This window comes from Stigmatopora argus, chromosome 4 (genome assembly GCF_051989625.1).
Source record: "Stigmatopora argus isolate UIUO_Sarg chromosome 4, RoL_Sarg_1.0, whole genome shotgun sequence".
Classification (NCBI taxonomy): Eukaryota; Metazoa; Chordata; class Actinopteri; order Syngnathiformes; family Syngnathidae; genus Stigmatopora; species Stigmatopora argus.
Window position 1 is genome coordinate 4,603,114 of NC_135390.1, and position 18,115 is coordinate 4,621,228.

The 18,115-nt window shown below is 42.1% G+C and overlaps 1 protein-coding gene and 1 long non-coding RNA gene across 5 annotated transcripts in view; one reads left to right on the forward strand and one right to left on the reverse strand.

Moving 5' to 3' along the window:
• The first annotated feature begins 603 nt into the window (after positions 1-603).
• Positions 604-17,871, forward strand: LOC144072842 (uncharacterized). Its single transcript, XR_013299952.1, has 3 exons — positions 604-705; positions 2,000-2,104; positions 17,588-17,871. It is a non-coding gene; the product is annotated as an uncharacterized LOC144072842 (long non-coding RNA).
• vps13b (vacuolar protein sorting 13 homolog B) overlaps positions 2,215-18,115 on the reverse strand; it is a 341,198-nt gene continuing 325,297 nt past the window's right edge. For all 4 annotated transcript variants that reach the window (XM_077598167.1, XM_077598171.1, XM_077598169.1 and 1 more), the window contains exons 52-68: positions 17,852-18,059; positions 17,574-17,762; positions 17,314-17,460; positions 15,744-16,018; positions 14,602-14,729; positions 14,324-14,520; positions 13,580-13,698; positions 12,700-13,150; positions 12,362-12,523; positions 12,055-12,283; positions 7,462-7,638; positions 7,213-7,383; positions 6,455-6,631; positions 4,596-4,698; positions 3,270-3,438; positions 3,111-3,191; positions 2,215-2,935 (exon numbers count right to left, since the gene is read on the reverse strand). In XM_077598167.1, coding sequence (XP_077454293.1) covers positions 2,687-2,935; positions 3,111-3,191; positions 3,270-3,438; positions 4,596-4,698; positions 6,455-6,631; positions 7,213-7,383; positions 7,462-7,638; positions 12,055-12,283; positions 12,362-12,523; positions 12,700-13,150; positions 13,580-13,698; positions 14,324-14,520; positions 14,602-14,729; positions 15,744-16,018; positions 17,314-17,460; positions 17,574-17,762; positions 17,852-18,059 — 3,232 coding nt within the window. In that variant the 3' untranslated portion in view covers positions 2,215-2,686. The remainder of the gene's footprint in view (positions 2,936-3,110; positions 3,192-3,269; positions 3,439-4,595; positions 4,699-6,454; positions 6,632-7,212; positions 7,384-7,461; positions 7,639-12,054; positions 12,284-12,361; positions 12,524-12,699; positions 13,151-13,579; positions 13,699-14,323; positions 14,521-14,601; positions 14,730-15,743; positions 16,019-17,313; positions 17,461-17,573; positions 17,763-17,851; positions 18,060-18,115) is intronic.

The window sequence follows — 18,115 nt, forward strand, 5'->3', positions numbered from 1 at the left end:
GATCATTTTGTCAAAGAATCATTCCAGCGAAAATCAATTTAGTCCACAGCAGCATTCCAATACTATTTCTGATCAAATAATCATAAAAATAATTTGCCCCCAAAAATCTGTACTATATGATGAAAAAAATCCCTTCTTTATATATTAACATTTAAACTTTCATATATTCGGGGTCCACAATTTCAATTCCTTTTTGTGTGGGTTTTATGAGCTTAAACCCTAAATTGTGTAAAAATAAACACTTGAAACAGTTGAAATTGCGAGCCCTAATTCTAATCTATGAACGTTTTTACATTTTAAATTAATTCACGGAAACTAACTTTCCCATGATATTCAGTGGTTTTGGAAAGGGTCTTTAATTGGACTGCAACTCATTTCCTCAGTTGTAGTGGTCTTACTCAAAATACGTGGCAACTCTCAAGAGAGAGGAGGGGCTACTTAAGCAACGCACTCTAGAGCAGGGGTGGCCAAGTCCGGTCCTTGAGAGCCCCTATAGAGCCTGTTTTCCATATCTCCCTCCTCTACCACACCTGAATCAAATGATCAACTCATCAGCAAGCTGTCCAGAAGCTTAACACTGATCCCGATTATTTGATTCAGGTGTGTTGGTGGAGGCAGACATGGGAAACAGACTGGATAGGGGCTCTCGAGGACCGGACTTGGCCACCCCTGCTCTAGAGGAAGCATCATTCGCAACATACTCGGGTATGTTATATACTCCTACTTCGGTAAGGACTTGTCGGCATGAGGTCAATTCAATGTATAAATGCATATATTTGGGTTAGAATTCAATACCAAAACAATATTTTTAAAGACAACAGTTTAATTATGATTCCATTTCATTTGGAAGCATTACAAAAAATTCAAGGTGTAAGATCTTTTTCACTGGCCACTTAATTAGGCTCACCTATCGAATTGCGCATTAACACAAACTGAACATTGCATGGTTATTGGTGCCAGATGAGCTACTATTTCACAAACTGCTAATCTATTTTCATGAACCACCATCTCAGGGTTTCCAGGGAATGGTCAGAAAAAGAAAAAAGCCAGTGAGTGGCATTCTTTATGTCAGATGAGAATGGCCCAACTGGTTCAAACTAATAGAAAGGCAACAATAACTCAAATAACCACTCATTTCAACAGAGTAGGGGTAGGGAACCTATGGCTCGGGAGCCATAGGTGGCTCTTCGCTAAACTGTGAGGTAAAACATGTATTTAAACCGCTGGTGACAGAGCCGAGTCCCGAATGCACCAAGAGGAGCGTCATGTCGGCACTATGGCGCTGACACTGCCTCTAACTTTCATTCATCTTTTTTTTTTTTCCATTACACTTTTCTGGATGCATATTTTCATTGATTAGCAACTGCGTAACAGTGTTGTCAAAAGAATTCATTTAGTACTTTAAAAGTGTTAAAATGACCCCCCCAAAAATCACATCTAATTTTCAATTTTTTACCTTAAATTACGAGTATGGCTCTCAAGGAATAAAATTTGAAAATTGGAATTGTTTATGGCTCTCTGTGTCAAAAAGATTCCCGACCCCTGCAACAGAGATACGCACACAAATTCTGAGCTCTTTCAACACACAACACGTGGAACCCTATGGCAAATGGGCTACAGTAGCGGAAAACCACACAAAACCTCTCCTGTCAGCTAGGAATAGGAAACTGAAGCTGCAATTTGCACAGGCTCACCACCAAAATTAGACAATAGAAGAATGGAAAAACAGCCTGGTTTGATGGGCCTTGAGTTCTGCTGCAGTATTACGAGGGTAGGATCAAAATTTGGCATTAACAACAAAATGGTATGCAAAAATAAAAGCATTTGATTCCGTATGTATAGTATGAATGAGCTACGAAATATATGTCTGCCAGAACAACCCTGCAGTTGGATCGGACCCGCAGGTGGGCTGTACATTTGATACCCCTGGTTTATACAGTGGAACCTGAATCAAAACATTTGCTGCAGTGAGATTAACGCTACTTCTCCTGTCTCTCAGTATCATCTGACAGCAGTGTGAGATCAACAGGAAGTAATCACTGCCACTTGGCGAACTCCCGGCACTGCTTCAGATCACGTGGAAAACAATGGCAATAATGACACGGTATGTAAAAACAAATTTGCAATGTGGTGTTGCAGGGTTACTCAAATTCATGTATTTGAATCTCTGGGATGTCTGATGGGATACACAAATATGTAAACAGACAAGTGAAAGAAATGTGATTTTTTTTATTAGAAACATTCTTCAAATATAATTTTAAAGGCATAGTCGCAAAATCTTACAGAGAACCCAGAAGTGCAGTAATGTTTTAAAAGGCAAAAACATGATTGCTTGGCATAAATGTGTAGTGACAAACAGCGTTACTGTGAAATATATTACATCATTTGGTTGGCAGCTGGTATTTGTTGCTTAATTTACGTTTGTGTTTTATGTCCTATGTAGGACTACTACTTTATACAAAGTTAGTCTATGTTAAACTCTTTGTACACATGTATGCAATTAGATTGTTTTCTGGTATTTGCTTTCAAGCTCTCTAGGAGCAGTACAGATCTACAAAGGCAGTTTTTAGAGGTATATCAGCACACAAGGTTGACACTTATTGAGCAAACAGTTCTTGACATGAATGTTTTGCATTCATAGGGTAGTTTTAAATAGTGCAGCAGTTCGTCGTTAATATGACAGACACTAATGAAATCCGATTTGCAAGGCTCTATCCTTGACCATGGTAAACTTGCTTACGAACACCTTGGCGAAAGCTGGTTCGACCAGGTAGCGGTACGACTTGCTGACAGAGGGTGGTGGTTCAGCGAGCGTGACCTGAGGCTGCAGCTGCAGTGACGAAGCAGAAGGGGGAAAGTAGTGGGAGGCTCGCTTGATGTATTCCACCAGACGTTGATACTGCAGCTCCGACAGACGCTCTCGCACACCTTCAACCTGAGGGAGGACAGCCCACCACAGTTATGTGAACTTTGGCATTCTAGCATCTGCACATACCCTAAGAAACACTACCCAAGACGGTTGCCTGAAGTTCTGGAATTCCTCAGATACATTATTCATGTAGAACACAGTTCTCTAAACTCCCCCCAAAAAGATGCTCTGGTGGTCTCACCTCTGTCTCACGGGCTACTGTCTGCTGCTGTAATGTGAGAGTGAGCTCCCCTTGCCGCCCCGCTTCCTGATGACACTCCACCTGGACAGGACAGAGCTTCAACATTGAAGACACTCATACCAAACAAGAAAGCATTCCTTCAGTCATGCCGTTCTTTACTTCTGTGATGGGGAAGGCCTGCTGCTGCGTGTCCTCGCTGAGGCTGACCACAAAGAGGACCTCCGAGGTAAGTAGCAGACACCCAGCATGCTCCTGACCGGACCCGCTGACAATAGTCACTTCCAGCGCCATGTGCAGCTCCGGCCGGCCTAATGACTGCAGCATTTTCCTGTGGGCACCGAGAACAGGGAACGAGTTACCATCTGTCATTACACACTTAATCACGATGTAACAAAATATGCAATCATATGCACATATTCGGTTGAAGACCACACAAGATGCTCCAATTGATTCCACACACAGACAAATGACAGCATTTTTGGATACATCTTATAATTGACACGTCTGCAGAACGTGTGGATCCTATTAGAGACATGTTTACTTTGGAGGCAGGTGCTCCAATCGCAAAGCAGATGTGAGAAGCAGCAGGGGACACTTTGTTCCTGTTCAGTGTAACTGGGCTCAAAATGCCTGACCCTTCAAGTGCCTGCGCTACCTGCAGTAGTAAAACAAATTGATGGACACCTGATTGAAACCAGTTTCAGCACAAAGGCATAATTAACAACGCCTACAGGAAGAACTCTCTGCTCTCGTGTAATAACTAACACTTCATACCACAACACCTCTGGTGTCGACATCTACGGCAGAGAGTTCCAAAGGAATATTGGATTTAGATTTTGTCATTTTCCATTCCCAGCTGGTATTTAAAGAACACTTTTCATTACTTTGGGAGCCAAACTACATTGAGGAAAGATCATTATAAAAATGCAATCCAGTCTTCCTCTCTGGAGAAGGGCCTCAGATAATCTTTGTTAATATTAGAAGCATTCCGCTGAGAGGAAAGCGCAGAGCGGAGGCCAAAATGTGATTCGGAGCTGTGTCTCTGATCACGTTTCAATAACACAGAAGCTGAAGGTAAGCACGCCTGCTTGGTGATGTAGGGCCAACGCATCTGGGCCAAAAAGGAGCTGTCCCTCCTCCATGTGAAGGCATCTCTCTGGATCCACTCACACCTTGCGACTTTGACCTGCAAGCTTTGGCAGCGTGCTTATAAAAACCTTTTAACATGGCTTGATGAGAACAAGGAAGGGCAGGCTGGCTACCATGTGTTGAATCAAGGTCAAACAGACTTTTCGGGTAGTGGGGTGGGTGTTAATGAACCCTTCAAGATAGCCAAAATGATGAGAGGTAAGTGGGAGAAAAAGAACACAGGATTCTGGAGAGAATCCAATAAAAACAAAGGCCCACATGGCCCACTTTCAGCACTTGGCTTTAACAGTCAAAAAGGTGTCTCTCTGCAAGAAAGAGCAATGTGGGGGAGCATACCAAACATATTTAAGGTGGCTGTTGAGGGCTTCGGCAGATTTCTCCTCTGTTGGGAGGTAGAGTTGTTTAGGAAGCTGCCACAGTCCTGCTCCATGAAGGATACCTGGCAGGAGACAAAGTAAGAACATCACATATCATTGAGCCTGATTAGACAGAACATACATTCCAATGTGAGGGTGAACCTGTATTAGGTGGTGTGAACTGCTGTAATGCACACTTCTTACATATGCGCATTCGCTGAACCCCACCAGTTTCATATGCGCATTCACTGAACCCTACTTTAGTGTAAAATAAAATATGATTTTTTATTTTTTTAAAGATATATAAATTCCTCGCAGCACTGATGGGCCAAGCAATGTCACGTGATCATCTGCAGCCAGTGATGGTCAAGCGGGGCATGTTATCATGAATAGATATGATGAGTCGATGTGTCTTGACTTCCGTGGTAGACGGTCCACCGAACCCCTAGGGTTCGATCGAACCCAGGTTAGGAACCATTGCTCAAAGGACTAAACATGATATTTTACAAACAAATAAAATTGAAATGAAGGCGAAAGGATATGAACAACCATAACAAAGTCTCCAACGAAAGAAATATCTAAGTCCGAGCTACAAAGCAGAATGACAAAAGTGTGTTGGCATGTGCCCCGTCAGTGAGCCAGGTCCCAGCAGGGGCTTTCATGGAAAGGGGCCAGTACATGTCCAGAGTGGCAACAAATGACTTGAAACCAGGCCGTGTTATAGTCCTTAGGTAGTCATCAGTACGTAAAATATATAGTAGTAGCTGAAATATTTTACATTTGTATGACATTTTAAGATGTTGGCATGTTTCTAAAACCTCTGTACAGTTAATAAAGGTTTTATTATGTCGACACTTTGACTCTGGTTGGGATGACTTTGCTTTTCATTATTGTCTGACGGAGAAAATACATGCGGTTTCTTCGCTTTTCCCAAACAATATCACATTTGCTTTCCCAGGTTAGAAAACAAGACACACTTGGCATCTGAGTTCATGTGCGTGACGCGGGTTTCCCATCATGCCGCTCTCTCATTTCGCAGTGGAAGCAGCAAGCCAGTGAGGTCATTGAGTGAAAAAGAGCCATAAAGAACACAGAGCGCTCCATTGATGATGTCACTACAATGGTACTCATGGTGCAGAGCCGGTGGGCGTTGATGCAAAGCACTGTTAATACGACACAATGCGGACGAGCCCATTACCCTGACTATCAGCTCAGTCCTGCAAGCAAACTTGATACACATTCAATAAATTTAAAACAATACTGTTACATACCACATGCATACTTATAACTAATTAAGCAGAAAAATGATAAACTTAACAATTTACACAGCTTCAGCACTATCATTTTGGATTAAATCCCATGAAAAAAAGCCACCAAAAAGGTCTGCCTGCATGTACAGTACACTAATTGCTTAATACCTCTGAATGGAGATTAGACCAATGGTTCTTAACCTGGGTTCGATGAGTCGGTTTCAGGGGTTCGGTGGCGCCTCTGCCGCAGAGGTCAAGACACATTGACTCATATCTATACACGATAACATGCCCCACTTGACCATCACTGGCTGCAGTTGATCACGTGCCATTGCTCGGCCAATCAGTGCTGCGAGGAATTTATATATCTTGAATTTGAAATGATTTATTTTACACTGAAGTAGAGTTCGGTGAATCCGCATATGAAACTAGTGGGATTTGGTAGCTCCAACAAGGTTAAGAACCGGTGGATTAGACACTGAAATTTCTTGTGATAGCATCATGATGATTTGATTTGATCGTGACTATTAAACAGCACGACAACAAAGTAATTTTCTAAAGGAATCAGTAAGATCAACTTTGAACACACCATATCCAGTTTGGGAGACGAGTTCAGCAGCGCCCCCGATGGGTTTCGTGAAAACTCCCACAATTCCTTTCCCCATGCCAGAGATGACGCCTTTGGCTTTGCTACCAGCTGTGCTTTGCGTCTCCCAATTCTTTTGGAAATTCTGCATGGGCTGGTCCACGATGCCGGCTATTGCTCCTGGAATGAACACAAACAGGCTTTGGTCTTAACATTCACCAATTTCTATACAGCTTGTCCTCATTAGCCTGTGCTGGAGCCTATCCCAGTTGACTTTAGGCAAGAAGCAGGGTACACACTAAACTGGTCCCTCCCTAGCCACAGGACATGTGCTTTTTGAAATATACTGGCATAAAAAAACAGGCCATGTATCCATGTGCTTTTCATAAAATACTGTATTTTATGGACTATAAGTCGCACTTTTTTTTCATAGTTTGGCAAGCCTTGCGACTTTTATGAGTGACATGTTAAAATATAGATTTTTAATTCGTCTCAAATGTTATTTCACATTGGCTCTGAGAGCTAATAACTATTATCAATTTGGAGCTGTGGCATTTAACTTAGTTGTTGAAGTTCTCATTTCTATAATTGGCTAAAACTGACTATCACTAACCAGTCTATTGCTACACAACATTTGGTCTCTTGAAAACAAGAAGGCGGATTAAGTTAAGAAATAACGTAATTATGCAGGGTCTACTATCTTTTGGGAAGGTGTTATTTGGCACCACTTTGACAAGTATACAAAGTACATCCTCACATACCTAGCAAACTAATGCCAAGTCGCGAAAGCCCCTGCCTGAGTCCGTCTCCCAGATTCTCCGGAAGCTGCCGTCTCCATTCCTCTTGCCTCGTGTAGTGCTCCTCATCCAGTGATAGACGGTCCATATTTCGGGCTAGGCTAGTTGCTAAGTTTGTAATGGATGTCAGGGTCCCTGTAAGCAGGTACATGCATTACAATTAGGAGAATATTCTATAGAGAAAAAGAAAGTCTCCTCAAACATTTGTTTTACCTTTTGAGATGTGCTTTACGAAGGAAGTTGTCCCCCTGGAGACGCCACTGACAAAGGCACCAGGTCCGCGAGTGAGACCCTCGTATGGCAAGCGGAAGAAATCTGACACGCCGTTACCAATGCTGCGCACCAGGCTAGCAGGGCTACCAAGGATCTCTAAAGACCCCACTACCCAGCCTAAACCCCAGGAACAAACACAACATGCGGATACTGTAAACTCGGGCTGGGAAATGTGAATTGTGTCACAAAATGAATAATGTAAAAATCTCATATTTAGATATTATTTTGAATTCACTTTCTGCAGCTCCCACCGCTTTCCATTCACTGGCTTGCCATCAAAAGGCAACCAATCTAAATTAAATTGATGAATTGGTTCACTAAATGGCAAATATATTGTTTTGTGTAAAAAAAAAAGCTTTTGGTAACCTTAATTTCTCTTCTTTTAATGAGGAAATTTAGTGCATTTCTGATAAAATTACAGAAATGGACCCGTCTACAAGAACTGCTTCGAACTCGGGCATTGTATTCAACCGGATAATTGCTTCCTTGTCGCGTCTGCTGCCCCTGCCATCCAACCCTGTAACAGCTTGCTGTCCTACACAAGTGTAAAATGTGATGTTGGTGGAAGCTAATACAGTTTTATAAGGGAACAAATAAAGCAACATTACCTGCCCCCAGAAAATAAGCCACCTGAACAGTTTCTTTGCCAAAAACTATTCATAGAGTTTCTATGGAAAATGGTTGACATTTTATAATTTGATCATTACCCACACCTGTGTGAACTAATAGTAGTAAGCCAGCTGTATCTACTGTCTTGTAATGTCTTCCCCAAGTGTTCAACCAAGGGTTTCCTGTATTTAACGACTCACTCGTACTCATACACTATTTAATGTGTTGTTAAAATGTCTTGCCTGGTTTTATGTTCTTCTCAGGTGATCATGTTCAGTAAGGGGCCTTCACGGCTATACTTTGAAACCACAGTTGTTTTAGTCAAGCACGAAGCCCAATCATAAAGTGGATATGAAAAGTGTGCACGCCCTTGTTCAAAACCAAAATAAAAAGGGCAACAAAAAATATTAAGAGTTTTCCACCATTATTATGACTGTGAACAGCTCAATTAAAAAGGGATTGAATTGAAATGATGACCACACCCCCAGGGTATATATAGCGGGTGTGCACATTTGTGCGGCCTGATCACTTCAGTTGTTTATTTTTGCTTTTTAAAATGGGGTTTCAAGTTAAAGGTCATTTTGATGGTGGAGGATGTTTTTCAATGAATTCTTCAGGCCCAAAACCACATTGGCTATATATAGATAAGCATGTGCCTGATATCCATGTGCTTACATTGTGTGCATGTTTAAATGTAGTATTATACATCCTGAAGCTAATCAGTGCCAGAATGCAATGGTTGCCCAACCTATTTGACTCAGGAAGTGGAGAACATGGTAAGGTGTTGAAATACAAGCAGAAACGAGGGCTGTGATGAAACACGTCGGAAAAGGAAGAACCCAGCCAGAACAATCATTTCTGATGTGGAAATGGTCGGTTAAATCAGACCACATGTGGAGGCTTTGACACGACAGGACGAGAGAACAGGCCAGAGGGCCTGATATCCAGACTTCTCCATGGCGAATGGCCTGCTAAGAAGAACCATCATGTATCACAATAACCTGTCAAACATCGGGAACCCTTTGCAAGACACGAAGGGCTTCAGATTTTGTTTCTTTTCTTCAAGACAAGACATGTCAAACCCAAAGCCTGCGTGCCACATCCGGCCTGACTTCCAATTACAGTATTTCTGGCCAGCAAGAGCATTTTAGATTTAATCCTCATTTATAGAAGTTTTTAAAAAAGTAATTCCATCCATCTTCTATATTTTCCATACCATTGATACTACCAATACCCTCAAATACACATCTTCTCCATTTAAATCTTTAAATAAGACCATTAAAGGGCAGGTTGGAGTCTTAAGAAGGAAAAACACATAACTCCACGAGGAACTCTGGCGCTGAGAGAAGCCCTGAATCTTAAAAGTAAAAGGCGAACCTAAGGCTAATGACTTGGATACCAGGCTGCAACTTAGCAAAACTACGCCCAACCCTTTACAAAGCGTTACATGATCATGTGGCATTTCTTACGTCCATACTAGCAATTGCCGGGCAAATTTAAGTTTCAGCAAAAATACTGCTGCTGATCAAGCATGCAAGCTTACCCTTTATTATGTTCATCACTTGCTTTGCATTGGATCAATGGCATGACTGACTGCACAATTGGCCATATTTATCTGTGGAGTTTACTCTGGTTTGTGCATTACAGTTCAATCTTCGAATACTTTTAATACATTGCCTGTCATCATCCCAGCAAAAATATATTTGAAACAATGTGTAAAATGTGAAATGACTTTGGAACAAATTTGTGAGCACTTTCAAAAAGTGTTTTACTTAATCCATAATGAGCAAAGGTTATGTGGCAAGGCTATGATTAAAACAAAGGAAAAAATATTCAAATATAGTTTTCCAATTTGGGTAAATATATGATGAGGAGATGATGAAGGGCTGAACATGTGAAATTAAATGTTAGTTTCGATTCACCATCAACATTTCTCATGACATACTTTATTACAAATTAAAAGACAAAAGAAAGATAGCAATAAAGAACTACATTTGCCTCACCAGGACCTGACTGTTGTTTGCTCTTATGCAGCAAATAACAGCTAAGATACCCACTGATTTTGGAGTCTTTGGAAGGGGTGCTGGAGAGTTCTCCTGGGGACTGCCTTGTTCTGATGGGGGACTTCAAGGCTCATGTGGGCAATGACAGTGTGACCTGGAGGGCTGTGATTGGAAAGAACACCCCTCTGATCAGAATCCGAGCGATGTTCTATTAATGGACTTCTGTACCCTCCGTGGATTGACAATAATGAACACCATGTTCAAGCATAAGGATGTCCATATGAGCACTTGGCACCAGGACACGCTAGGCTGCAGTTCGATGATAGACTTTGTAATCGGACTTACGGCCACATGTCTTGGACACTCAGGTGAAGAGCGTGGCGGAGCTGTCAACCGATCACCACCTGGTAGTCAGTATTCTCCGATGGTGGGGGAAGATGCCAGCCCAGCCTGGAAGGCCCAAATGTTTTGTGAGGGTCTGCTGGGAACGCCTGCTGGGTCGGAAAAAGTGTCAACTCCCACCTCCAGCAGAGCTTCTCCCATGTTCAGTTTTGTGGGGGATGGGGCGTTGCTGACCTCAACTCAGGGTGTTGTGAATCGGTGACCATGGTCCTCTGGCGGAAAAAGGCGGCATGTCCTCTCCGTGTCCGGGATGAGGTTCTCCCCCAAGTAGAGGAGTTTAATTATCTTGGGAGCTTGTTCACAAATGAGGGAACAATGGAGCGGGAGCTCGACAGATGGAGCAGTACAGCGTCTGCAGTGAGGTGGACTATGCATCAGTCCGTTGTGGTGAACAGGGAGCTGAGCCGAAAGGCGAAGCTCTCTATTTACTGGTGTATCTATGTTCTTATCCTCATTATTGGAGCTGTGGGTCATGACTGAAAGAACAGGATCCTGGAAACAAGTGGCTGAAATGAGATTCCTCTGTAGGATGTCCAGACTCTTCCTTAGACATAAGGTGAAAAGCTCGGTCATCCGGGAGGGGCTCGAAGTAGTACTGCTCTTCAGTATCGAGAGGAGCCAAATGAGTTGGCCCGGGCATCTGGTTAGTATGCCTCCTGGACGCCTTCCTGGTGAGGTGTTCCGGACACGTCTCACTGGAAAGAGGCCGCAGGGCCAACCCAGGACACGCTAGGGAGATTATGTCTCCCGGCTGGCCCAGGAAGGCCTTGGGATCCTTCAGGAAGAGGTGATGAAGTGGCTGGGCAGAGGGAAGTCTGGGCACCCCCCTGCTCCTGCCCCCACGTCCCGACCTCGGATAAGCTGAAGATGATTTGTAGGTAAGAAGCTAGCATTGTGTGTTATTACTGAAGTGTTTGGGTTTTGTTTAAAATTCAGCTAATTTATAATTTAAAGGGACAGTTCCCTCTGTTGCGTTGCAATTTACAGGTGACATTTTTGTTTATCATTACATTTCTTGTGCTTGCATGTTATAATAAAAATGTTCTTACTCAGTTGAAAAAGGCACAATGTTTATATTCATTAAATTTGAGGAGCTGAAAATGATCTTTAATTTGGGTTGCAGCTTCTCATGGAAGGGTCCTAGTGGGTCCCAAAGTGGGAGCAGTTTAGCATCATTGAGTTGAACTGTACGATGTAAATTTTTCAGTTTGTCATCATAAATAAACTTACTTTTTAAAGGGTGTGCTCCTTATGCTGACCACTGTACTTTAAAAACGGTATCACAGTTGCAAGTGGTTGTTTAACTCCCATTAGTCTTCTGATCGGATTATAAATTCCCAACTACGCAAACTACAAAGGCCAGGAGTTTGTGGTCCTACTCTTCTCCTGTAGTTAGTCGAAAATAAAATTGCCATACATAACTCACACATTTATGTCCAGGAGCAGATAGAATACAGATTTAACGTCACCTCAGTTATCTTGAGTCAGGTTAAGACAACACAAGTATACAAGGACATACCAGCTCTGAAGAGGGCCCCGGCAGCATAATGCATGGCCAGAGCGTGGACGAGCTGTCTGGCTGTGGTGCAGAGCGGTCGTCTCTCAAACAGCGAGAAGGCAAGTGGAGTGTGGTCGGAAGCAATGTAGAGTTTGAGGGACGCATGGATGCTGACCAGCAGGTTGATTGGCTGAATAGTAAGCCTTTGGATACGCACGGGGTGGACAAGAGCCTGTATTGACTGAAGTACCTGGAGGATATTTGCAAAGCAACACATTAGCGCCTATTGACTAAATTCTACCTTTACTGTTAATAGTGCGGCAGGCACCTGCTCAGGGACAGCACGGGCTAATCCAGGTTCTAAGTTACAGTTGTGAGGCTTGACTGAGGAAAGGGAGGCTACAGGAATGAAGGTGTGGAACAGGGTTTTGACATAGTAAACAAATGTGTCTTCAAGATATAATCGAGCAGGCTGGACTTGGAAGTTGACCTGTAGAGGCACAAGTAGAGACGTTGTCAGACAATAAATTGAAGAGGGACTGATTTTGTATAAAATGTGAGAGACCCAACACGGAAAACCGGTCTTTCTGTGAAAAAAAACAACAACAACCTAAAAGACGCGAAATCTCATCTTGGGCATTAAGTGAGTTAAGAACAAATTCCAACCTCTTCTAGAGTGGATCTGTCCGCATCCAGGACCAGGCTCAGCTGGAGGAAACAGGACTTTTTAAACTCCTCTAGGAGTTCAGAGGTCTCCGTGGGAATGTCGTGGTTACGCCACTGATTTCCGAGCTCGGCCCCCACTCTTTGCTCCTGGCACAGCAGCACGGGGAAGTGGAAACTTGCACGGTTGTACAACTGGTTGTCCACTTGCAGGCACAAGCAGTAAACCTCCAGTAGGGTTGAATCGGGCATCAAAGAATAAATGGACGCTGGAGATGCTCTGGGCTCGAGGGTCACTTCGGGGGTTAAGGAGCTAGATGCTGGGGCCAGTCTTAGGAAAAGGTTGGTGAGTGTGAGTCTTAGCAACTCCACTGAACCTAAGGGGCTAGTGATGTCATCACTCAACACCAGGCTTGCCTCACTCAGAAGGATAGTTAAGGACAGTTTAGTTGAGCTGAAAAAAAAGGAGTGACAAGAAAATCACTTTCTCCATCTCCCACACAGATTGATTAAAGCATTCCGACTGTTTGTAGAGCATAACATAAGTGAGTTTCCTACCAACAGAGCATAATAACAAACAGTGTGTGAGGTAATTTGCTTACATTAACCTGATATTTAATCACATCAATCTCCTGTGATTTAACATCTAATGATGTTTAGTGTTGATGTAATGGAATAAAGTAGTAAGAATCATGTTCTGAAATACAATGTCATGATTACACAGCAGGTTTTTACCCCACTCCTCTGGTGAGAAAGACAGCAGTTTGCATGTCACAGTATTTAATGATTTTTTTTCAGGAGCAGGAAAAATCTATGCCAGGCTCCTATCAGGTTAGACAAAAAATGCATTAAAAGAATCGCCACAAAGCAAGTAAGCACATACCTCCTGTGATGGTCTATTAAAAAATCTACATCGGTCTCTGGTGACAAAGACAGAACCAAAGTTCCTCTCTCATAGCCCACATCAATGTAAAGACAACCAAACCCAGGCAGGAAGACCACCTGAGTGACGGGAACATGAGACAAAAATTGGTTAAAATCAAAACTAAGAAAATAAACAGATTGCCGCAATATGATCAGATTCATAGCAGTCTTTATACGCAGATGTTCTCTAAAAAATGCATGTGTCAGATTTTAACCTCATAACTCCCAGTTCAACATGATCAACTCCTCATGTGACAAAACATAGCACAGCTCACTGAACACTTCACTCAGCAGCCATAACAAGCCTGAACTTTGAGCTCTCACCCCTACCAAAGAGGTCAGATGAGGACCTCATAGTAATCAGAGATGCACGGCCTTAGCCTCAACCTCAGCCTGCGGCTGGCTAGACGCAACACTAAACATTACACACCTTGGTTGCGTTGGTTCCTGCGCATCTGATGAGGATAACCTTCAAACGTTTATCGATCTGATCGGACTAACATTAATACATATTCCCGTTATAATTTCATATTGCCTTTTCATGTAGCTAATGCAAGATTGTGTTTTTAAGTACCAGCCTTACAGAGTTTGTCAAAAATAAAAGACATATGAAGGAAAAATTGTTACAACATAGCTTCATGAATTTTTGAAATTTTTTCATGTGATGACAAATGAGACTTTCACCTACAAATGGGGATTTTACCTGAGTACCAGGGTTGTTGATATCAATAGGGTCAGTCCAGTCTTTGCTGGCTACATCTGCAGTGCTTTTAAGCAACAACGTGGGCAGTGGTTCTTTTTGCCTGCAGTCAGGGAAAGTAGAAAAGTGGTGGTAGAGCTCATGGTACACAGACCTATTTGCAGGAAGAGGGCAACAAAACACCTCGCTCCTTGGAGTATCTGAAAAATATTTTGTTAAATGTTTTAGTAATAACTAGGCAATTCAAAGGGATGGTGGGAAAAGGTAAAACGCATTCTCACCCTTTATGTTTTCTTTTAGCAAAAGTTGGATAGGACATTTGTTGTGCACCAGCATGGGAGGGCAAGGATCCTCATTTAGAGTAATGTATGCCACACCGAGGTGTTCTTGGTACGTCAAGACTATGGCTCTGGAAGACACAAATGTGGATAAAGAGATCCATGATTCATATTATTGGAGTCTGTTATAATAAATTACAATTGTTTTAAGAGGCATCATTGACAGAACTCAATCAGAAGGAAGACTAAAAGGACCAGGTCTTTGAATCCGGCTCACACTTCTGCACATTGTCTAGTGAAGAAGGATCACAGTCATATCAAAGACGCAAAGGCGAAGGATGGTCTGAATTGCCAAAGTCAATCAACAGACCACCAGCAAAAACTAAAATATCATTGCTGACAGAGTGCATCGTTCAATTCAGCGCACTTTGCACAAAGAGAAGGTATGAAGCGTAAGAAGTAATTTTCTGCTCACAAGCCACAAGCTTGAGGTATACAAGAGAATATTTTGATAAGCCACCTTCATTTCAAACTTTCAGAGACTTTTGTATAGTGTTAAAAAATGCCCACATTCGCATGTATTTTAAATTTTAAATTCTGAGGATGGTCTCAAGGAATAACATTTGAAAATATGAATTGTTTATGGCTCTGTCAAAAAGGTTCCCGCCATCTGATCAAGAAGCTCTTATTTTGGCAAAAAGAAAATTGTACTGAATAGTATTTATTTTCTTCTGTTGGGGTGCCCAAATCTTGCACATGTATTATTTGGTTTTGATCGATATTATACGTCTTCTGTTAGTCCATTAACCTTGGTTTCACTTCAAAATATTACTCTGTTAAGCAGTTTTATGATGTATAAAAATGAAGTTGCTGATCAAATAATGATTTATAAATGAACATAATGGAAATTGTTAGGGGTACTCAATCTTTTCATACCACTGGAAATCCAACGCATGAATATTTGGATTATTATTGAAAAATCATAAAGGTTGTGGAAAACCTGGGATAAGATTAAATGAATCAAGACAAACTCATGACTGTTGCTTAGCAAGCAAGCTACACAGTGCTCAGCACCTCCTTTTTTGTCCCGTGCCAAGCTTGTTCAAGCACAATGCTTTAAGTTTGTGGTCACCGAGTCAACCCACCTGCTGCACAGGCCACCTCCAGAGTTTGTTTCACTAGGAACCGATACACACTGCCTGAGGAAGTCTGCTCGGATGAGCGTGGGGAGGCTCCATACTGTAGACCCATGTTTGGCATTGGGCTTTGATAATGAGCTGAAAAGCATGCATTTCACTGGCAAGGGGAATTCCACGTCTTCGTGGTCGCTGACCTGAAGAAGATCCCAGCATGGTAAAGAGTACGGTTTTGTCTGATATGGAGCCAGGGTGAATGCTGTAGTCTCTGGTACGTCACAAGCCTGTGCAAAGGATCGACCAAAAATTTAATATTCAAATCAGTGAAACACAAAAGCTAATTGAGCAATGGCTAAGAATACGATACAGAAAATACAGTGTAATATAGAGGTACGTCTGTTTACTAAATAATTCAGAATTTGGATTTTCGCGAGTAGACACATTCTCCATGAAAATTCTAATTCATTCCATCGTCCTCAATATACTAACAATTAAACCCCTTAGAAATGTTAAAAGTGTAGCAATTTTGTATGAAAGATGTAACACAAAAAATGAAAGAAGATAAGGAAATTATTAAGCCCTTAAAATGAATATCAAACACATTCAAAAACATTTTCTATTGTTGTTGAAGGGTGGAGGAGGAGGAGAAGGCAAACATTCGGAAAAAATGAAGAATAACATTGCTTTAAGCACACTGGAAAAAGTCTATAAACAACGTGTTAGAACTCTGTGACGACGAACACCATTTGAAAGCCCACTAAAAGCATCATGGACCATGGGACGTAGGTCCCTCTTAGTCAATGAGAGGTGTTGGCACATGTTGGGACATAATCAACGGGAGAGCAACTCTATCATGATTCTATCGTGATATCAATTTTAAAATAAAATACAGGTTACATGAAGCAGTTTAAAAATTGGTTTAAAAGCCATTGAGGTCTTAACAGGTGAAGAACAAAGACTAACAACTCTTTGGTAACATTTGCCCAACTTTGTTGTTATCGAAGGCATTTTGTTTTAGGATTTTAGTGGCGACTGGTAAGGTTTGGCATTTCTTTCTTTATGCACATCTGAAAGCTTAAAAAATGACATCATAACATTGTTGCTCCCTTTAGGGACATGCAGTCAATGAAAGCAAGAAGCAAAACCTGTATCCAATTGTAGATGTTCGTCTAATACCCCCACAAAGTGCCACTGACTCATGGCAAGAGCAGTGGAGGGAGAGCGGGGGCGCAAAATGATCTGATGGAAAATGCCTTACTGTGTCCCTCTAATCCATTTGTGTGGTCGTTACTGGGTGTGGATATGAGTCATGTGCACATTGCATTTACTGTACGTGTGAAGCTGTAGTAGGACGGGACAGACATAATGCAGTGCCATACCCAAGCAAACACATGTTGGTCTCGTAGGAACTTTGCGCTTACGTTACAGCATTGATGCGTGTAATGAGTTTGGAGGAGTTTTCTTTTTCAACAAAATCTCTGTACTATGCCGTTCTGTGTTCTCGTTCTACATTTTCTACGTTGGAAATGTAATTTACCGCACTGAGGTAGAGAAATAAATAATCATTCGAGCTCATTACCTGATTATCAATTGCCAGCTTGTGGTCAGTTAATAGAGGCCTGTAGAATATCGTGTAAGGAGTGCTGTTGACAAGGATTGTCCTGTCCTCTACCTGTAGTATCTGGATGCCATGCTTTATTGTAGATGACACAGAGAACTGGCAAAGCTATGGATAGAATAACAGACATTGAAAGTATTTGCTTGATCTAGTTGCTATTGTATTAAAAAACACCTATTGGCCTCGTCAAGAATCAAAAACGAGTTAACCATGTCCCTCACTTTTTGTCTTCCAGGTAAGGCTCCCAGGGTGATGTTTGCTTCTACATAACCTTCCTCATCCAAGGTGACCACCTCTGAATCTTTGCCCTCCTTCCATCGAGGTGAGGTTAAATCATGAACAAGTTTCATCGCTGTGGACTTGTGGACTGTGTTTGTTTGAGCCCAATAGATGCCAATTTGGAAAGCTTCCTATATCAGAGGCACACATGACAGTGTGAAATAAAAAGAGATGATAATCATTTTAGTCTAAAAACTATCCGCTATGCATGCGTCAATACCTTGAAGTTGGGAGGTACTATGACCTTGCCAGCTGGTATCTGGAGCACAATCGTCTCACCCTCAAAAAGCCACAGATCCCACTGGGAGTGATTAGCTAACAGGGCCCATGGCAGCAACTCCACAAGCAGTGTGTTGAGGCCCAATTTCCAGCATGATAACTTCACCTGCATGGGACTGTCCCACTGGGCAAGGGACTCCGGCACTGACCTAGTAGAAGCATAAATGGAAAAAATGCATTTGAATTTATTTCAGCCACATACATT